Here is a 23240-nt window from a genome sequence, read left to right on the forward strand (position 1 = left end):
CACTATGGATATGCTATATACATTTCCATTTTACCTACATCACAGTACATTGAAAACCACAATGCTGTAGCAACATTTAAACCAACGCCAATAGCTTGCTGAAATAAGATAACTTACTGTAACACAGCAAAAGCCATTACACAAACACAAAACAAATTCTATGCCACATCTTAATGCGCTGCTTGTCAAGTTAAATGTTGCTACATGTGTAACAATATCATGTACATTATACAGGCTGTCCCTTACATAAGTTACATATTTACCCATGTTGTTCTATATTTCTTGGTTTGGGCAGCACAAGGTAAGTGAAGGAAGATTTAGTCTCGGGCCCCGGCGTGTTAAAGCTCTCCGTTGAGCTTTCTGGCCGCAGTACCATTTGAACAGCTGAACGCAGTATTCAATACATAAATCCCTGCCGGAAAGCTCAGTAGAGTTTTAATGCAATGTGAATGGAGATTACACAGAAATAAATACACCTGGATTTGTAACCTTGACTGTTTCGGTCCTCATCATGCACTATATAAAGGTCATCCCTCAACAGAAGTATTCTGCTTAGTGTGACCATCTACATCCCTGCAGACAGCATATCTGTATGATAACCCATTTAGACACATGTAAGTAAATACTGCCGCCACAGCTGGAATTCATACGATCTGGGTTTAAATCCTCAAGCATTTAAACACATAGGGTTAAATTAATACGGTCTTAAAAAGGAACCCGTCACTACTCTGAGTAGCAGCAAAGTTTATGGTGTCCATAGGTGGTCATAGGTTTCCTTTAAAATTTAAACAGCTCAAGACGAGACCAGCAGACACAATATGCTGACAGATTTGGCATATCCTGTATCCATCACTGTGATAAATTTGGCACATCCCCTATGACCTATAAGCACCATAAAGTAAGCTTTAGTGCTCATAGGGCAGGTCCTGAGATGTGCTGTGCATACTTGCCCGACTCCACTGGAAGTCACAAGGACGGTACAGAGGACTCCTCCCTGCATGCGGTGTATGCATACTCCCATAGAGAACAGTGTATGTGCGTGCGCAGAGAGGAATCCGCTGCACCGTTTGTGTGCCGACTTCCACAGGTTACAGCATGGGAATGGGGAACTGGGTAAGTATGCAAAGCACATCCCCAGACTCCTCAGGACCTGCCCTAGAGATTACTTTATAGTGTTCATAGGTGTTCACTAGAGATGAGCGCGCACCCAAATGCTCGGGTCCTTGTTATTCGAGTCGAGCTTTGTGTAAAATTCGAGAGCTGTATTCAAGAAACGAACCCCATTGACTTCAATGGAAGACTCAAGCATTTTTGTATGGGATCCACCGGTTGCCGAGCTTTTTTTGTTTTGTTCTCTCTCTCAAGCCAGCCACAAACTACCGTTGACATGCGCAGCGTCGCAGCGGGGTCGAACATGGCTTGATGCTCGTTCGAGTAACGAGCACCATCGAGTACGCTAATACTCAAACGAGCATCAAGCTCGTCAGAGTACATTTGCTCAACTCTAGTGTTCACAAGTTCCAATTAAAGTTAGAGAGCTCAAAACTATACCATTTAGACATAGGGTGTGCCAAATTTATCACAGTGATGCACCCAGATAGATTTCGCATATCTTACTGGACACATTACAAACTTTTCCTTAAGACTGCTTGACACGGACATGTTCCTATTGCAGAATCTGTGATCAGCGTCTCTGCTGAGTATCTGCAGCAAAATGCACACATTGAAAAGGCATGATAAAAATTTTATTATTTTATGCGCGCGCGCACACACACACACACACACACACACACACACACACACACACACACACACACACACACCTCTATTCTGTTGCCGTATCCGTGCGGACAGCCTACATTCGAGGCCATCCAACCACAGCCCATACGCAAATAATATTGCATATGGGCCCCAGGTACCCGTGTCATCGCTAAGGGACAGCATGGAAAATACAGACAGTCAACCCCCCCGTTTTACGCATGATAATCAGTGAGCTGCCGCAGTCATCTGCAATGTGGAAAAATCCACCAGCCGGGTTCACAGCCGGAATCCTCTGCGTTCCTCCAGCATGTGGTATCCGACCCGTTCACGTGAACCCGGCCTTAGGCCACCTTTTGGTTGGCTTACTTCAGACCAATATTATGTGTCAAAATCTTGATGCCTTTTTCGACTCTTCTAAGCCACATCCATTTTTCTAGGCTCTTCGGATACACAAAAGGTGTCTAAGTCCAAATCTGAGTCAAGACATGAACACCAGTTTTTAAGCACAGACTGTGAGAATTCAGTGACATTCAGCTTAGTGACTGTCCCTCACAGGGCTCTGCTACCTCGGGCTTCACTTCAGCTTTCGTTATGACACTGTTGCATGAACCTGAATGAATGAAATTGCACAAATTATTCTGCAAAGGGAGATGCATAGTTGGTGCTGCACGCAACAGTTCATACAATAGCTTTTATTCCAATAGGACATCATTGTGTATAATAAACATCCATTGTGCAAAAATATGGCCGGACATGGAGGTTTGGAAAACTCCATAGGAGGCACTATGCTATGGATCAGCACCAGATAAAACTAGTAGGGTGGAAAAAACAAGCGCATGAAGCCTGTGGTCATGTACCTATTTTGGTACCAAATATCCTACAACTGGTTCATATCACACTAGGCCATTAAAAAGTGCCATTTTTGCTGTTGGCTGAGTTGTAGAGCTTCGGGTCACATCACTTGTCAACTAGCGGTGTTCTGTAAGATGCCTCTGCCTTCTACAGTCTTCATCCAGATTAGCCCTGCCTGTCCTGTACATTACAAATCCAACCATTAGTCCACACAAGTATGGTACATTGTAAAGTGCACGTATGAGAGGGCTTAATAGAACACATTTTCACAGAAGGAAATGGTTAAAAACAAAAAGCATCAAGATGCTTCCTGTACATAACACAACTGTAGGTGCGTGGGGGGCTCGGGGCTTTCATAAGTATTGTTAGCTTCATAAAGCCCCACAGGAAGCGCTCAGACACCAGACTAGTGCGATGAAGAAGCTGCCACAGCTTAATATGCACTTAATTACAGGTCAAAGCAAAGATCACGTATTCTAAGCGGAAGCTGCAGATCTACTCAGAACGCATTCCTTTTTCTCTCTTTTCACTGAAATTCAAGTAGAAAAATAGAATAAGAGGCCTTTCTTTGCATCTTGGAATAGAAGAATCATCCGTGTGTAACAACCACGATCACGTAAGACTATGTTCAAAATGGCGTTTTGGTCCCCCGTCCAGTTTCTACCAAATCGGACATGTAGAATTGTGATGCTGTTAACAGGCTGAATGCAGCTTGTAAACCAAGCGCCAGCGGGGAGAGGAGCACCCGAGTTACAGGGATGGGCGAGAACGGAGGAGCGCCCGTGTTACAGGAACGGGCGGGCGGGGAGAACGGAGGAGCAACTAAGTTACAGGGACGGGCGAGCGGGAAGAACGGAGGAGCACCCAAGTTACAGGGACGGGCGAGCGGGAAGAACGGAGGAGCACCCAAGTTACAGGGACGGGCGAGCGGGAAGAACGGAGGAGCACCCAAGTTACAGGGACGGGCGAGCGGGAAGAACGGAGGAGCACCCAAGTTACAGGGACGGGCGAGCGGGAAGAACGGAGGAGCACCCAAGTTACAGGGACGGGCGAGCGGGAAGAACGGAGGAGCACCCAAGTTACAGGGACGGGCGAGCGGGAAGAACGGAGGAGCACCCAAGTTACAGGGACGGGCGAGCGGGAAGAACGGAGGAGCACCCAAGTTACAGGGACGGGCGAGCGGGAAGAACGGAGGAGCACCCAAGTTACAGGGACGGGCGAGCGGGAAGAACGGAGGAGCACCCAAGTTACAGGGACGGGCGAGCGGGAAGAACGGAGGAGCACCCAAGTTACAGGGACGGGCGAGCGGGAAGAACAGAGGAGCACCCAAGTTACAGGGACGGGCGAGCGGGAAGAACGGAGGAGCACCCAAGTTACAGGGACGGGCGAGCGGGGAGAACGGAGGAGCACCCAAGTTACAGGGACGGGCGAGCGGGGAGAACGGAGGAGCACCCAAGTTACAGGGACGGGCGAGCGGGGAGAACGGAGGAGCACCCAAGTTACAGGGACGGGCGAGTGGGGAGAACGGAGGAGCACCCAAGTTACAGGGACGGGCGAGTGGGGAGAACGGAGGAGTACCCGAGTTACAGGGACCCTAGACGGGCGAGTATAGGCTCATTTGTTATTTAGTTTTTAACATGGGCAGCATAAAAAAGTAGTATTTTACCTTGAAAAAAAGCTTTTTAAATAATGATGCATCTCAGAAAACCCCTTTAAGGATTTGTAAAGTCATGTAGAATCCGTTTGCCTACGGGTGCCGCAGCAAATACCTTCCATAACATGCTATGGAACAGTGCTTTTTCCTGCACACGAGCGGAAATAAATTGCGATTTTCTGCTCGCAGAATGGGGGAGGGGGTAGAGCTCTATTTTTGTGCGAACGGTGTCCATTGGCATCAACGGAAGCAGTTTGACTGTGGCCCTTCCACAATTGTGGAAAGGTCGCGGATTCCGTGTCATTGGGGGTTTAAAAAAAAAAAATCTGTACTGCGCATGTCCATTGGCGAGCCATGCGGACCATCTACAGTACAGAAGAGTCTGCTGAATGAGAGGTATGCGCGGGCACAGGGTTGGATTCGGCTGCAGGAGCCCACATGTGCAATCCAACCCGGTCGCGTGCAGCCGGCCTAACTCTTCAGTAGTAAACTTCACAAACCAAACACAGATTGTCATTTCATATATGAAGTAGCAGACAGGCAGTGAAAGAACAGGCAACTACATGCAAGTCTTCAGACTCCTCTAGCTATGTTCTTATGGACATAACTATAATGTATCTTCATACTGAGCCAAGATGTAAGGTCAGACGTAACTGTAATATGGTCCTCACGAGGCACGAGTTTAGATGAAAGCCATGTTGCTGTATGTACAATACATTCATCTGATGCTGGACATTTCTACATTCCCTACTTTTATAAATGCGATATAATCTGGTGTATTCATGCACTGAGATATGAATATACATAGTCGGCGATTAAAAATACATGATGTGGTGTCAATCTGTCAGCAGTGCATGAGTAGCCAAATGTACGTGAACAGCTGAAACAATACGGCAGACGGTAGAAGAACGCTGTGACAACTATCTTTGTTTAGCACAGACTAAGACTATTCTGTCTGATGCCAAATTTGAGACCCTGGGATTGTTTCTTACAGAGTTCTCAGTATCACATTGGCTCCAATCAGAAATAGAGCTAGTGCAAGTATTCAGGCACCCAACTTTCCACACAGCCTGAATGGTAAAACTTGAATGTCACTTCAGGATGGTCTGACACTTTGTATCCACTCTGTGGGGGAGTATACACCAAGCAGCCACCCCCCTCTATATAGGAGGTAGTGCGAGTGGCTGTCTCTTCGGTGTCCTCCACAGGTGTAATTGGCTCCCTCATTTGGCAGTATGGCTGCCTGCATGCTGAGGTTGGTGCACATGTTTGCCCTCCTGTGTCATTAAGTATATGGCCATTTTCAGTGATTGTTTTTAGATTTCCCTTTCTGTGATACATGTTAGAAACCTGAAGCGACCTTAACGCTCCCTCGCTGGACAAAGGGATGTTTGCTACAATAAATAATGTATGCAATATAGGTATTAAATCAGCACACAGTGAACCAGACAAAAAAAACTATGCAAAGACAGAAGTTACAACATCCTAAATATCCTAAACACCAGTGGAAAAGCACAGGAGCTGCTGACTTGACCAGAAACCCCTTCAAACTAGAAGTATAACCGGCATCCTACATTAGGAGGGACCAGAGTAAATGTATACAGACACACACCTCCCAGCCGACCAATCAATCTACACACCAGCAGAGAAGTGCACATAACAGCATCCAACGCCGGAACGGGACCGAGCATACGCCGGCTGGGACACCACCCGGCTCCTGATTCAACCCAGTCGTGACACATAGGAAGACCTGTGCAGCATATTGAAAACTTTATCCCAATCATGAACATCAGTGCTTTTCAGACTGAAGTACAAAGTAGAATCCAGACACTACCTACATTTGTGACAATCGAGTGCTGCAGTGCATGGCATTGTGGATAGACAGGTTACACAGACAGTAGGGTGAGAAAAATATATGACAGTCAAACATGTAATTATATTTAATAATCAAAGCTACATTTGGGTTCTGCAGGGCTTGCCGAAATATGTAGTGTCAAAACACAAGAGGAATCAAGGTCACAACATAAAGTCAAGTAGGAGCATATGAAAGTTTCCATGTTCCAAGATTTATCAGTGTTTTATTCTTATAGACCAGTCACACCAACGCCGGCCTACACCGTGTTTCTTCCATTATGTTTATCTGGAATGTAACACTATTTTGTCCAGGATTTTCTGCTATAGAGAATATCCACGGGGATGGCTTGATAGGTAGTCTGCTAAGGCAGCCCTGGGGCCTTTTAAAAGGCCCCCGGGTGCCACGACACCTGCACGGCTCCCCCGATCTCACCGCGGGGGTGGCCGTGCGGGACGCCTGAACATCATTTGGGGGATTTAAATACCACTGTCTGAGTTGACAGTGCCATTTAAAGGGCTAATAGCCACGATCGGCCGAACGGACGATCGCGGCTATTGCCCACGGGGTCAGCTGTAGTTAACAGCTGTCGCCCGCACTGTATGCAGAGAGGTGACCCCGCGACCCCTCTGCATACATACCCTGACGCTCCAGGACGTAAATGTACGTCCTGGAGTGGGAAGGGGTTAAAGACTTAAGGCCCATTTAGACAACGATAATCGCTCAAAAGATGTCGCTCAAGCAACTTTTGAGCGATCATCGTTGTGTTATTTACAGCGCGAGATGAGCGATCACCTTGCGCTACCAGCGAAGGATGCAGGAGAAAAGCGGGGTGTCCCTGCTTGTCTTCTGCATCCAGCTGTTCTCCACTCTGACGGCCGGCTGCCATACAGCCGAGCGCTCCGAGCGGACGATGCAGAATACAAGCCCAGCGTCCCCGCATCCAAAAGTTTTCTGCACGGAGCGCCCGGCTGTTATACAGCCGAGCGCTCCGTGCCAGTTATGGAGAACACAGCTGGACCGCTCTGTTCTTCATACCCAGCCCGTTATCAGGGAGCGGGATACAGCTGAAACAATAGTATCAGCTGTATCCCGCTGTGAATCACGGATAAGACTCATCATTGTCTTTCAGCACGCTGAAAGACAACGATGAGCAATGGCTTAACGAAAACTGCATGTCGTCAGTTTAGTTACACACAACGATTATCGCTCAAAAGATGGCTTTTGAGCGAATTTTGGGCAATAATCGTTGTGTCTAAATGGGCCTTAATGGTTTGTTCACAGTGTAGATTGCATGTGGCTTAAGGCTGGGCTCACACAATCATATGTTTACCGCGTATTACACAGCTCTGTCCACCTGTCTGATACATTGTAACTCACAGGCAATTAGTTATATTTCTTTATGCAGTTCCACTCATGTTAGCGTGTCAAAATTGCGTAATATGAAAGCATGAAAAAAAAAAAAAAAAAAAAGTGGCATGTTCTATTGTGCTGTGTATGCACATGAGATACAGCCCTTTGTTCTCTATGGATGAGTATATACACGCATGCAATTATATAGTGTACAGGCGGCAAGTATACGCGTCATCGCTAAGCAATGGCGTAGGATATCCATATACTGCGCATGGCAGCGTGTGCGAGAACGCAGTCATTTGCAATACAATTACACTGCTATATGCGGCAGTACGCAGGGACCCCTGGAGCGGTTTAAGCTTACGGCCATGTGGGTACGGCCTTAGGGTATATGGTCACACATGGCATATATGCTGCCAATTTTTCAACGTAAAAGCTATGCTGAAAATCCAGAGCATATTAGAATAGAAGCAATAGAAGGGGATTAGATTTAAAAGAAATGACTTCCACAGGTTGTGCAATAATTCACAGCAGAAACTGACCTGCAGTGTGGATTTTAGATGTCCATTAAGTCAATTTATGCTGCGGATGTTTACAGCAGTTTTCCCCCCTTTAACCCTTTCTAATCCAATTTACATCCTGGTTTTCCTAGGGGGCTTACTCTTTTTCTGCCGTTATACAACAGCGCTATATGCTGGCTAAAGCCAGTACTGCATGAGGTGACACGTTGGATAGGCTCCGACAGCAGAGAGGCTGGTAATATACAGTAAGAGAGCCCCAACGGACGTCTTCCAACATCTGAGCTGTACAGCCTTAAAGGGGTTGTCCCGTGATAGCAAGTGGGGTTATACACTTCTACATGGCCATATTAATGCACTTTGTAATATACATCGTACATTAAATATTGGCCATACAGAAGTTATACACTTAACCCTCCGGTGCTGGCGTCCCCGTCTCCATGGCGCCGACTAAAGCTGCCTTCTCCCTGGATTAGACGCGCTTGCGCTGTCTCCCCTCTTCTGTCCGCCTCCGGCGTGCTCGCGCTGCAGAGGTCTTCTGCGCTTGCGCTGTCTCCCAAAGATTAAAATCCAGAAGAGGGGAGACAGCGCAAGCGCAGAAGACCTCTGCAGCGCGAGCACGCCGGAGGCGGACAGAAGAGGGGAGACAGCGCAAGCGCGTCTAATCCAGGGAGAAGGCAGCTTTAGTCGGCGCCATGGAGACGGGGACGCCAGCACCGGAGGATTAAGTGTATAACTTCTGTATGGCCAATATTTAATATGCACGATGTATATTACAAAGTGCATTAATATGGCCATACAGAAGTGCTTAACCCCACTTGCTATCACGGGACAACCCCTTTAAATCATAATGTCTTCAGAGTTCAGACAGTGGATTGGAAAGGTTTAAATGTGTGGGATAAAATCCGCAGAACATCTGTAGAAAAAGGCCAATGTCAAATCCACGTAAAACACCTGCAGATTTTGCTACGGATTTGGTCACAGATTTTTTGCTGGATAGGCTGTAAAAAAATATATATATATATGTTGTGTGATTGTAACCTCAAAAATCTAGAGAAATAAGTAGGCAAACAAGTAACTGAGAACGCATGCAAAAATTAACCTAAGGGTCCATATGAAGTAAAAAGACAAGCATCAGAGCGGACATCCTTTTATTAGATAACACTTATCTTTCGGTTACAGAAGAAACTTGATGCTATACTGTTCAAGAATTGTTTTTGTTTAACCCTCTCTTTCCTCTAACTTGTTAGATCTATCCTACTACATTTTAGTGTGTGGTTTTCTAAGGAAAGGTTGGAGAGTGGGGTTGCCCTCATCAGGGAAGATACCTCACTAAAGGCCCAAAGTCCACAGGCGGACTTGAATTGCGGAATACCTGCAGGCCACTCACACGTACAATCCACAGTTCAAGCCGCCCATAGAGAAACATGGGCATCCGTAACTGAATTTTAAAGCATGCAGATTCATTTTGCGGACCTTTCACAGCATGTTTCATTTCAGTCCAGCTCCCACATGGACGGCTTCTATTGAAATCAATAGAAGCCATCCAATCTGCAGGCTGTCCGCAATGTCAAAAGCAGGAGATTAAAAACACACACAACTACTGCCCAAGTGCACACCGGCCTGCGTTTCTGCACACATCCGCACCGAAAACCTAGACCGGTACGCACGGTTCTCGGCCGCAGCCAGGGTCAGATTCTGCTGCGGGCTCCTGCATATGGAATCCGATCCGCCCGTGGACATGAGGCCTCAAGTAGCAAAATAATAGAACCGTGATATGGTTTCTTCTAACCATATTAATAAAGATTACGTTTTATCTAATATAAAGGATGTCTGCTTAGATGTTTAACAAAAATCTAGTGAGGATGTAAAACAGAAGACTAGTATAAAAGCCAGACCTTTTCACCTAGGTCTCAGTAACAACCATATTCAGGACCAATATTGTGTTAGCCAATGGATACATGCATGTGGCTGTATATTTGTAGAGGTTTTATTTAGTAAATATGATATAACCATTATCAGAAGCCGTGTTACAGCCGTGTTCTCTCCATAGAAATTTGTGGAGACTAAAAATATTTATTTATCTATATTCATATTTTATCTGTATTCTGGGAGAAAACCGATTAAAAAAAATAAAAATCTTGATATAAAAAAGTGCACCAAAACACATAAAAATAGGTAGCATTTTGTCTTTGATAAACCCCATGTTTTTACTATATGGTCACTGCACAGTTGTCTTAATGAGGCCCAATTCATTCTTACATAAAAGGTTTCCTCATGGTCGGCTTTATATTTGGAGCCGACTACCAATAGAATTTATTCCTCTTACTAAAGACAAGAATGACGGCAATGTTTTTACACAGTTTAGCTCTGGATTCAAAGGTCACAGCATTTAAATCATAGAAGGTCAACAAGCGGTGGATTAGTATAAGGCAGCAGCATAGATGGAGCTAAGTGTTAATGCCTAAGGCATTGGTAGCTTTCAGGCTACAGGCCAACAACATTTAAAACGCTTTCAATGGAGAGGAGCTAAAAATACATATATAAAGGAACTTTGCATTAACGGAAAGTCATTACACTGGAGCAGACGTGTGGCTATAAATCAGGCGAACCATGCACAGGCCTTAGGGGGCTTTTACACAGACCATTATCGGGCGCCCGAGTGCACAAGCAAACAATTCCCAGTCATTGTTATAAGGCTTGTATAAAGAGAGTCTAACTTTGGCTTGAAGGAATGCTACCTTCCAATAGGTGGCGCTGTGGAGAATGTTATTCCATCTTCCTTATTTACAAGCAAACAATGTCATAGACGGTTGGTTTAGGCCCAAAAAAAAAAAAAAAAGAATAAACCCTGTACCAGTGAATGAGAACGACTGAATGATTGGCGTTTAAATCGAATGATTAGCAAACAAGCCAATGAAGATTTTTATGCCAGTATGAAACGAACGATAAGTGAACTAATTATCGTTCAACAGTTAGCGGTATTTACACTGAGCAATTTTTGGAATGATAATCGTTCCATGTAAAAGGGCCTTTAGTTCAGGGTTTGTACAGAGGGGGATCGATCCTGCTCCATACAATGCGGGCGCCGTCTGTTATTTGCAGCCACTGATCGGAGCTGTTAACCCTTTAAATGCCACAGTAAATTCTAACAGCAGCACTTAAATTCTGCGATAGATGTTCAGGGGTCCCATACCTTATGGATGTCAGAAGATAGCAGCGAAAAAAAAATACAAATCATCTTTGGGAAAAAAATAAAATTAAAAAGAAAAAAAAAACGACAATATAAAATTTGTAGTACATGTCACAGACGGAAGTTATGGTGTCATTTTTGCTGTAGAAACAAGACCCTACCCCGCTCCCAAAGATGGTAGAATTTTCTTTTTTTTTTCCATTTTACTCCCTAGAATTTCTTAAAAGTTCTTCAGTACATTATATATCATTGAAAAATGCAACTCGCCCCACAAAAATACAAGCACAGCTACATTGATCAATATAAGAGTATTAAAAAAAATTTTAAAAGTGGGGAGGAAAAAAATGGAAAGAAAAAAAAAAAAAAAAGAAAAGGAGGCAGCATCCTTAAGGGGGTTAAATGGAAGATAAAAGAAACTGGTCAATTATACTACTGTCTACTGAACGGTCATAAAGGGAAAGATTTAGGCAAGTAATTTACCAGTGAAAAGCTGATCCTAAACACTGGCTCTCTCCAACACTGTCCCCGAACACTTGTTCCCATTGATCCCTAAACTGTACCTATAGATGGCACCACCTCAAGAACTATCCCCGAGAAGGAGGGGGGTCCTAGGGCCTAGACAAGAGGCTAAAGAAGCAAGTGCTGGAATCACCCAAGGCAAGGAGAAAAACAAGGAAAGATAAGACAAACCATAAACTTGTGAACACAAGACTAAACTAGAAAACCAAGGAGCAAAAATCACACTGACTGGACAGACTAGACAAGGCTGCACAAGAACTTGCTACATGAAACTAGAACAGGGAATAATGCATAAAACACACAGTCACAGCTATTAAACGCACTACACTGCAGAAGCCAAAAGTATTTAAAAGAGAGGCTAATCAATCAAACACTCAACTAGACGGTCAGAAATAACATAATAGTAAAATGGCAAGTGGTCCTTTAGTCATTGTTTTATAAAGTTTTCTGCAGCTCCTTCGGTTTTCTTCTCCGAAAAGTAGTGGTAAACAATGCTAGGTACATCTCAGCATTGTTCAGTAGTATAAGCCTTAGACCGGATTCACACCACTGTATGAGAGTTGTGCCCGAGATTCTCGGGTACAACCTGCCTCAGACAGCACACGGACATACGTCCCAATGCTTTCTGATCCCTGTGGCCATTCGACACTACATGTCCAATTTTGGTCCGTGATAAAGATGATAATAGGACATGCTGGTATTTTTTTCACACGGCTTATTGGTTCATGTGAAAAAGCACATATGTATATATAGTCTAAAATGTTATGAGTCTGTGTGCAATCCATGAAATACACAGACATATGAACAAAAGTGTGATTGGGCCCTTATTCTCCTCCAGCCATGCACAATTGTATTATTTGGTTATGGCATTTTCTACACAGCAATATCTGATCTTCAAAGTTATAGTTGGTGGCTTCTGAAGTAATTATCACATAAAACTCAAAACTTCATACTTTCTGAGCACAATACAATAAGCAGAATGGAAGTAAATGAACAATTCCTCCATAGCCATAGAAGACGGTGATAAGCTCTTGAGGACATAATTTGACTACGCTATATATTATAAGAGGTCAGCACGTTATGTGCCGTCAGATGTGGTTAGAAATTAAAAACTATTAAAAGAGCTGTCAAACCGATTAGAACTTGAAAGAATCAGCGTAAGGCCTCCTGTCCACGGGCATAGCGATCTCCTGCGGCAGACCTCCACCAGGGAGCAGGAGACAGCTGACTGTTCTCCACACTGAGCCTATCTGACAGATAGGCTCACTGCGGAGAATCGCGGTAAATCGCAGCATGCTGCGATTTGAATCCCGGAAGCAGAAAATCATAGTGATTCTCCGCTCGTGGACACCGCGGAATCACAGACAGTGTGACTCACCGGCGGAATCACGCCCGTGGTCATGCAGCCTTAAGTGACATGGCTTTGTATAGGGGGAAGATGAAAGGGCTCTTTAACAGAAAATAGAGGCTGAACCCCCCACCCTTCTAAATTACCATATTGAGTACTGATAGGTATTTTATCTGGTGAAATGCTGGAAGTAGTGTCATTAGTGCAGGACACAAGGGGCTTATGGCTTCTGTAATGAATCAGGCCTCAAGCACGCTATATAGCATATTTTGTGGCACTGTACTATCTGCAGTAATCCATGGACAGCACACTGGTGTATTATAGTCTATGAGGCTACACATATAGGAGTATTTCATGCGTATAAATACTCATGGCATGTCCTATTCCTCATGTGTCAGTGTGCAGAGTCTGTATCAGACAGCATATGGACGGTTGTCCGTGTGCTGCTGAATGTGAGCTGCACCTGAGATTCTCACCTTCCAGCTAGTGTGCACCTGCAAATAGGGGAACTCAATTTAAATAATGCTGGCCACTATGTGAATATTTTTAGTAAAGTTTTATGATCTAAACCTTCCTCTTCTGCTAGGAGTCAAAGCATAATATGTTTATAACTATCCTGCAAGAAAATATAATGAATATTCAAAAAAACAAAAAAAAGAGGAAATGCATAGAGTTGCTTTAAATAACCTACAAGAAGGCTGCCATATAAGGTAAACCTCTTGAAACTCACTCAGTTTGGTTTCGTTCTAAGATATTGATGCTAAATACAATGCATCTCAGACAGACACTTCATGGTATACATCACCCTCTAGTGGTCAGCAGCGGTAGATACATGTGAGCTTGTATGGCTCGTGACACTGGGATACGAGCTTTAGATGCTATATACAAACTATCACTGATGTGAGCAAAGTCTGCGTAGGATAGAACTCTTACAGCGAACATCTGCCGCAACTTCTGCGGTTATAAACCGGACACAAGCTCTACAGCAGGGCTCTCCAACCGTATGGCATCTTTGGGGCAAAACGGAAGAAGCAGCGTTGTCTGGGGCCGCACAATAAATACACAAACTGTAACGAAGGCTGATAATAAAATAAAATAATTTAAAAAAAGAGGCCATGCTCCAAAAAAACCGCCAGGCCATATGGGACTCCAGACTGGAGTCAGTGCCTACTTCTGCAAACCTGGACACAGACAGTCCCATTTCTGATACCAAGCAAGGGTCACACAGCGTCGGCTGGCCAGGATGAGACTCTCTCACCATCACCGCTATACAGAATAGGAGCGGCCAGGACTTGGGAGAATTGTCACTGCACACTGGACCCAGAGTGACTGAGTCAAACAGTCACAGAGCTGCAAGTGCCACTCAGTGCCTCGTCATCCGTATGAGTGGGGTCTGTGAGCAAGAGCCAGGTACCCCCTATGGTCTCACCTCTCCCAGATTCAGCAGCCCCTTTGTGTTGAACTGCATTCATAGCCGCATGCGACTCACAAGTTGGACCCTCCACTGCTCTATCGCGAGTGTTACCTGTTTATGTCTACCACTCCAAATCTTAAGGCCCATTTACACGGAGCGATGATCGCTCAAACGACAGTTTGAATGACAATTTTTATACAAAATGATTGCTCAAAGCTAATTGGTATTTAAGTTACTCAGTTACTTGAATATCAATTAGGTATGCAAATGAAGCCTTCACTGAACACAGCCAATAGCCCCAGGCCATTATCTGCGCTCAGATCCTTTGTTCTCCACGGGGGAAACAATGCTATCAGCACTCCCCCGTGAAGAACTACTGATAAAAATGAGGGACGATTTTTATGTTGGACTGATTTTAACGATCAGCCGAAAAGTAGACGATGGGCGTGCATTTACACGCACCAATTATCGCTAAAACGATCGCCGATTTGCGATTTTTTAGCAATAATCGTCCAGTGTATTTTGCATAAACTATTAAGTAGCTACTCAGCTACTTAAGAGCAATTAAAGGGGTTGTCCCACGAAAGCAAGTGGGGTTAAGCACTTCTGTATGGCCATATTAATGCACTTTGTAATATACATCGTGCATTAAATATTGGCCATACAGAAGTTATATACTTACCCCCTCCGGTGTTGGCGTCCCCGTCTCCATGGCGACGACCGAAGCCTTCTTCTGCCTGGATTAGACGCGCTTGCGCAGTCTGCCCTCTTCTGTCCCGCTCCGCGGAGGCCAACACCGGAGGGGGTAAGTATATAACTTCTGTATGGCCAATATTTAATGCACGATGTATATTACAAAGTGCATTAATATGGTCATACAGAAGTGCTTAACCCCACTTGCTGCCGCGGGACAACCCCTTTAAGTGTGCAAATGAAGCCTTTAGTTGAATGCACTTAATAGCTGGAGGGCTCCATTGTTCTCCGGTTAAATAGCTGAAACAATGCTATCAGCACTACCCACAGAAAACTCAGCGCACGGTCCCGATAAGACCGGATGACGATTTTTAGGTTTGCCTGAATTTAACGATTAGCCAGCAGTGCATGATGGCCTGCGCATTTAGACGCAACGATTATTGCTGAAACGATCGCTTTTTAGCAATTTTTGAGCGATCATCGCTCCGTGTAAATGGGCCATAATTTATCAGCCCAGGCCATCAATAAGCTTTGGGTGTCCATTGGTTCACTTGTTGCCCTTCCTTGGACCACTTTTGGTAGGTACTAGCCACTGCATACTTTGCACCCCACATAAGACCTGCGGCTCGGACGATGCTGGGACACAGTCATCTACCCACCACAACTTGATCTCTATTGAGGACTCTTCGATCCTCACACTTGCCAATTTTTCCTGCTTTCAACACCTCAACTCCAAGAACCAATATTCACTTGGCAGAAAGAAAAGGATCCAGCATCCATAAGATAACAGCTTTCTTTAGGCATATTAAAACGCCGACAGGAAGGACCTACAATGGCGGTGACGTGTTTCAAACTGTTGTTGCAGCAGCTTAATCACAGTATAAGAACATGGAGCACTTGCTTTGTTTAACCCCTTAACCACCCATGCATCTTGACGGCTGTTAAGGGGAATGAAGGGGTTCTGATGAACCATTTTTTGACGTCGGTAGCATCAGAAGACTAGCGTGAGGCTACCATGCCAGGAAAAGCGGGTGCTCGGCTGTTGGATGACAGCCTGGCACCTGCTCTAACCGTGGGGGACTCAAGAAAAACCACTGTTTAACCCTTTACTAGCCGAAGTCAATGCAACTGCAGCATGTAAAATGCTGACAGACCGAGAGAGGGCTCACTCATCGGTCCCCCGCAAAGTGTTTGGGGGTTCCCTATGGGTTGTGATGGTACCCAAAAAGCTTGAATATTTCCTCCAGTTCTGCCAGCTGCAGTGGCCTTTGAAGCCTCTGAGCTTCACAGGATTTTCTAATACACCGCTATACTGCAATATACAGAAGTAGTGTATTAAAAGAAAACTAAAATATGGTGATACAAGTCCCCTAGTGAGATGACAAAAAAAAAAAAGCACACGAGCTATCGCTCAATTCGTTATGACACAGAGGAAGGCGTTCGTACATTCAACCCACACAATTCATCATGATAAGAAGGCAAAACCAAAAACGATGAAAATAGCTAATTTTGCCTAGCTCACCTTACAAAGAACGGAATAGAAAGTGATCAAGACGTTGCATGAATCAACCAGGGGTGCTATTAAAAAGGACGACTCATCCCTCATAATCATACCTGCCTGCAGAATGAATTTAGCATTTCATTTACACCACAGTGAATGCCGTTAACCCCTTAGTGAACAAGCCTGCTTGCACCTTAATGACTAGGCCACATTTTGGAAATCTGACATGTGTCACTTTAACATAGAATAACTCCGTAAAGGCTTTGCATATCCCAGTATTTCTGACATTGCTTTTTCGCCACGTGTTGTACTTCATTTAGGCGGTAAAAATAGACAGAATTTGTGTACATTGTTTTACATATTCAACTGCAATCTCTCACATATGTGCAAACCTACTGTACAAATTTTTGATAAGTTTTATATTTCCATCTGTTAACTTTATTCTGGACGCACATTTGAAAAGCTTTAGTTTTTGTTAACCATTTAGGAGACGTACAAATTTAACATAGATTATCAACATTTTGAGGAACACTTTGTTTTCCTACAGCAAGCCAAGATTGCAAAGGCTCATAGGTGTCAGAATGATAGATACTCCCACAAATGACCCCATTTTACAAAACTACACCCCTTAAAGGGGTTGTCTCGCGAAATCAAGTGGGGTTAAGCACTTCTGTATGGCCATATTAATGCACTTTGTAATATACATCGTGCATTAAATATGAGCCATACAGAAGTTATTCACTTACCTGCTCCGTTGCTAGCGTCCTCGTCTCCATGGTTCCGTCTAAATTCGCTGGCTTCTTGCTTTTTTAGACGCGCTTGCGCAGTCCGGTCTTCTCCTTTCAGCACGAGCCGCTTCAGTGTGCTCCCCGCTACAGCTCTTCTGCGCATGCGCAGACGAGCTGTCACTGCTCGGGAGCGCGCTGGAGCGGCCATTCTGTACCATCCTCTGTTAGAGGAAGGTGCAGAGCTGCCGAGCTGTCCCAAGAAGCCGCCCAGCTGTCCCGCCGTCCTGCCGCCCAGGTAAGTGATGGGCCGGGGGGGGGGGGGGGGGGGGGGGGGGGGGGCTGCCGCTGCGCCGGGGGGGGGGCTGCCGCTGTGATGGGGGGCTGCCGCTGCGCCGGGGGGGAGGGGGGGGGGGCTACGCCGGTTACCTGCTGCCTGGCGGTGGGTGACTGGTCGGCCGTGTTCACTCCAGGGGTCCAGTCGGCGGCTGGTTGTCAGGGAGACACAGCTGGTAGCGTCTCGGGAGCGCGCACGTCGGACTACAGCAAGCGACGGGAAAAGAGCCGGCGGCCATCTTGGGAAAATTTTTATAAGTTGCTGAAACGCTGGAACGGTAAGTACAAACCAGCTAGGAAAGTAATTTACAGGGGGGCTTAGTAATGTTTGCTTAATTAGGGGGACTGGGCAATAAAAAAAAAATCCACTCCTGCCTCGAGACATCTCCTTTAATGTATTCACTGGGGGGGGAGGGGTCAGGAGTATTTTGACCCCACAGTTTCTTTTCAGGAGTTAAAGGGGTTGTCTCGCGCCGAAACGGTTTTGGTTTTTTTTTTCCATAGGCCCCCCGTTCGGCTTAGGACAACCCCAAAGGATGTGTTAAAAAAAAATTTTTATTACTTACCCGGATCCCCGCTCTGCGACGTCTTCCTTCTTCCTCCTTCACCAAGATGGCCCGGGGATCTTCACCCACGATGCACCACGGGTCCTTTCCCATGGTGCACCGTGGGCTCTGTGCGGTCCATTGCCGATTCCAGCCTTCTGATTGGCTGGAATCGGCACACGTGACGGGGCGGAGCTACGAGGACCAGCTCTCCGGCACGAGCGGCCCCATTCACCAGGAAGAAGACCGCACAGCGCAAGCGCGTCTAAAAAAGCAAGAAGACATCAGAATTAGACGGATCCATGGCGACGAGGAAGCTAGCAACGGAGCAGGTAAGTGAATAACTTCTGTATGGCTCATATTTAATGCACGATGTACATTACAAAGTGCATTAATATGGCCATACAGAAGTGCTTAACCCCACTTGCTGCCGCGAGACAACCCCTTTAATTCAATACAGAGGAGGGAAAAAAAAGTGAAAAAAAATATATACTTTTTTTTTGCAAATATATCATTTTAAAGACAGTTTTTTCCCCAATAGTTCACATGAAAATGACGATTTGCACCACAAAATGGATCCCCGTTTGTCTTATGTTCAGAAACCTATACATTGTGGCCCTAATCTTCTGTCTTGATGCACAACGGGACCCAAACTGAATGGAGCGTCAACCTTCAACTGTCTTAACTTTTACGTGATCCTCATTATCCATTGGATAACAGCGATCACATGACTGCTCACAGCGGCCCTCAGTCACTACTCCAGGCTCTCTTCTACCTTTAGCAGCCAGGAGCAAGGAGATTTTAAATTTCCCAGGCCCTCCCCAGCTTCTGCTCGTGTCTGAGAAAAGGCATGCGGATAAGGATCCCGTTGGGGGACATTGCCGGAGGCCTTAGGTAAGTAATAGAGATGAGCGAACGTGTCCGTAACGGACACATCCGCACCCGGACACCGGCTTTAGCGAACACTGGAGTGTTCGCGCGTAAGTGTCCGGGTGCCGCCGGGGGGCGGGGAGATGCGCGGCGGCGCGGGCGGCAGTAGCGGGGAACAGGGGGGAGCCCTCTCTCTCTCCCTCTCCCCCCCGCTCCCCGCCGCACCCCCCCGCGCTGCCACGGCGGCCCCCGAACTTTTTCGCCCGAACACCGAGGTGTTCGCAAAGTTCGGTGTTCGGGCGAAAAAGGGGCGGGGCCGAACGTGTTCGCTCATCTCTAGTAAGTAATTTTACCACTCATGGATTGGATCCGTGACGGGAGGGTGAAACAAATTTTTTTTTTACTTTTAAGTGATCGCCGTTATCAATTGGACTGCGTACTGCGACCCCCCGTGAAATCTCCAGGGTCTCGGCTACGTTTGGTAGCCAGAAGCGGGGAGATTTAAAATTATCCCGGCAATCAGTGGATTTTGCGCATGCGTCCACCATTTTGGCGATGGGCACAAGCACAGAAGCCGGGGTAAGGTCCACAGATAAATCCGGGGACCTTAGTTATGCAATTTCATTTCCCCTCATGGATATGATCCGAAAGGAGAGAGGAAAAACTTTTTTACACTTTTACATGATCGCGGTTATCCATTGGATAATGGCGATCATGTGACTGGGAACCGCATACAGCGGTCCCCCGATGACATCACCCTGCTCTCGGCTACTCATAGCACCCCAGAGCAGGGAGTTTCTAAATTTCCTGGGCCTCCCAGCCCTCTGCGTGTGATGTGGTGACATGTGGCGTGCATGTGCAGGCAAAGAGGGGGGGTGGGGAAGCGTCCCGCGGCCCCCCATGAGAACTCTAGGTTGTCTACTACCTCCGGTAACAGACAGCATGGAGCTGTCATGTCCACAGCCTGCAGGGCTTTAATTCCCAGAGGTAGTATGTTTTTACGGCTCTGGGGATCTGGGGTTTAAAGCCCAGCAAACCAGGATGCAAAACACTATGGGTGGTCACAAAGAGGTTAAAAATATAAAAACATGGTAGAATTGCAGATTTTGTTAATCTTGGCTAAGAAAAAAAAAAAGCAATCAAAAATGTTATATGTACCCACAAATTGGATAAATCAAGACTAGAGTTCATCTAGCCCTCTTAGAGCACGGTTGATGGAAAAATAAAAACATTATGGCTCTTGGATTGCCGCAACAAAAAAAAAAAAAAAAGGCAAATTGAAAAAATTGAAGAAAAAAAAAGGATTGTGAATACATTTTTTGCCTATTTATTTTTAATTGTGCTTGCCGTGTGCGATAAAGGGTGTTCAATTTCTTGTATGGGTCATTACGGATGTGACAATACAAAACATTTGTGTTTTTTTTCTTTTTACATTTTTTATGTCCCTGTTGAGGACTTGAAGCTGCAATATCAAGATCATTCAAATACTACACTGCAGTATTTCTGTACTGCAGTGTATGATCACTATTTATGCCTATGGCACACCCAGACGGCAATGATGGCATCCAGTTGTCATGGCAGCCTATCAGCCCTCTGCTAACCTCCTACATGCATTGATCAATGTTGATCACATCATGTAGAAATTAACATAATGTAGAAGATAATCCTGGCAGCATGTAGAAGTGCTACAAAAAAAATTTACCGTATATACCGGCGTATAAGACGACCCCCCAACTTTCACCTTATACGCCGGTATTACAGTGGAGAAAAAAAAAATCAGTACTCACCTCCCCCGGCGTTCTGTTGCGCTCCGGCAGGATGTCGCTCGCTCCTCGTCCCCGGCGCAGCATTGCTTTCTGAATGCGGGGCTTGAAATCCCCGTCTCCAGAAAGCTAATACACACGCCGTCAGCCAGTTACATCCATTCAATGACATCATTGAATGGCTGTGATTGGCTAAAACACACGTGGCTTCAGCCAATCACACTATTCAATGACATCATTGAATGGGTGTGATTGCTAACACACGTGCGCCTTCAGCCAATCACAGCCATTCAATGATGTCATTGAATAGTGTGATTGGCTGAAGCCACGTGTGTTTTAGCCAATCACAGCCATTCAATGCTGTCATTGAATAGCTGTACCGGCTGACGGCGTGTGTATTAGCTTTCTGGAAGCGGGGATTTCAAGCCCCGCATTCAGAAAGCAATGCTGCGCCGGGGACGAGGAGCGAGCGACATCCTGCCGGAGCGCGACAAAACGCCGGGGGAGGTGAGTAATGATTTTTTTTTTTTACACTTTTTTTTTTTGTATTACCGGCGCATAAGACGACCCCCGACTGCAGAGCAGATTTTTCGGGGTTCAAAAGTCGTCTTATACGCCGGTATATACGGTACTCTTTCTTCTCCCATCACACAGAGACAGCAACGTTTCGGTCGTAAGGCCTTTCTCAAGCTTGTGTAGCACCTCTAGATGCTGCCAGGATTTTCTTTTATGTTACGTGGACTTCTGTGGGAGTGCGGTTTGGACTCTTATCTGGCTGTTGTATTTGGTGTCCTTACCCAGATTGCGTTTTTCTGTTGCTGCCGACACACTTTGTTATTTTGCATCATGTAGGAGGTTAGCAGCAGAGATTGGAGTTTTCACCGATCCCTGCTGTTGCAGCGGAAGGCCAGCTGTCAGACACAACACGCTCCCACTGCATATGGCACAGGCTCAGCTGCTTAGACAGTACCTTGCATAGGACACACCTATAAGTCCTTTCGCTGCAACGTCTTCTCACCAAGGATGTACATATACACCCTGGGGCAGGAAGGGGTTATCTACTCCATGAAAATGAAGATGCAAAGTGTATAAATGATAAAACAGATGTGAAAACAAACATTGGGTACTGGTCCATATAAAGTGAACGGTTATTTTGCTTTATATACAATCACAGGGACCAAAAGAAAACATTGTACAGTAGATCTAGCAAGTAAAGGAGCATTCACACAGCCTTATTGTACATGTTATGCAACTCTGCTTGGAGGTTCAAGGACAGCTGTAGCAAACAGCGCTGTGACGGAACCCCCGCGCGGGAACAGTCAGTCATTCACTTGTATTGTGAAACGGACACATCAGAGTCACACAGTGTATTAAAAAAACATGGTGTGAACGCCCCTAAGAATTACCTGGCTTTCCAACGTCTCCAGTTTCCGTTTCCGTGCATGAAGAGCCTTGCTGGGAAAAGCCCAAAAATAATTTGATGTTCCAATGCGCTCCGAATCTACCATTCCGTCATCCACCAGACTTTGCAGGACATCCTTCACCGACATGGAAGCTGTGATCAAACATTATTCTATTAGCAAAAAAAACACATAATACAGAAAATAAATGTTTGGGCAGTTTACTGACGAAGGCCCGGCGTAATTTCACTGCAGACCATGTGCCCAATTCAGCAGGATTTTACCAGTCTATCCAATGCTATGGAAATACAAAAAAAAAGAAAGAATTGACCTGTCAGTTCATGACAGGAGGACAGCGTCAGATGGTCACAAGTGGATTTGCTACATTGACCGGGGCTATATCCGCATGTGGATCTGCATGAAAATGTATAGCTCCATCGTATGGTCATTCAGTACTGGTTATATGAGTGCAGGAGGCTTACTACAGGGCAACCACTTGGAACAGCAGCACCTTGGACTGTTGGCTCGCTCCCGCTCAAGGAGGATTAGGTGCAGGGTGGTGCGGGCAGTCACGCGAGGCCGGCCTGCTCATGCAAAGTTCAGAGAGGAAGATGAGTTGGTATACTAAGGGCTTACCCAGAAAAAAAACAAACACAACAGGCGGCATTTGATGGCATAGGTAACTTCAGGGAATGCATCTTTGCTAGCTGCTAGTAACAGCAAGTTTAAGTTGCGTTAAAAAAAAAAACACAAAAAAAAACGGAGCGCCAATAGTGTAAGATGGCGGTTCTGGGCAGTCCGGCACAAGTTATGAAGGCAGTTCTTGTTTCCTAAGGTCAGACAATTGTATGTCAGGTTATGACAAACTTTCAGGGATCTGGCGGCAGCATTTCTAGATTATTCCCTTTTTTCCCCACTATCTTATTTTCTGAGGGGTACAATG

General features: G+C 45.6%; 1 protein-coding gene across 1 annotated transcript in view; it reads right to left on the bottom strand.

Moving 5' to 3' along the window:
• The window catches only part of MND1 (meiotic nuclear divisions 1), a 68081-nt gene that overhangs the window by 28920 nt on the left and 15921 nt on the right, over positions 1 to 23240 (bottom strand). Inside the window, exon 4 of the mRNA XM_066573630.1 lies at positions 22304 to 22452. Coding sequence (XP_066429727.1) covers positions 22304 to 22452 — 149 coding nt within the window. The remainder of the gene's footprint in view (positions 1 to 22303; positions 22453 to 23240) is intronic.

The sequence above is a fragment of the Eleutherodactylus coqui genome, chromosome 7 (assembly GCF_035609145.1).
Source record: "Eleutherodactylus coqui strain aEleCoq1 chromosome 7, aEleCoq1.hap1, whole genome shotgun sequence".
Taxonomy (NCBI): Eukaryota; Metazoa; Chordata; class Amphibia; order Anura; family Eleutherodactylidae; genus Eleutherodactylus; species Eleutherodactylus coqui.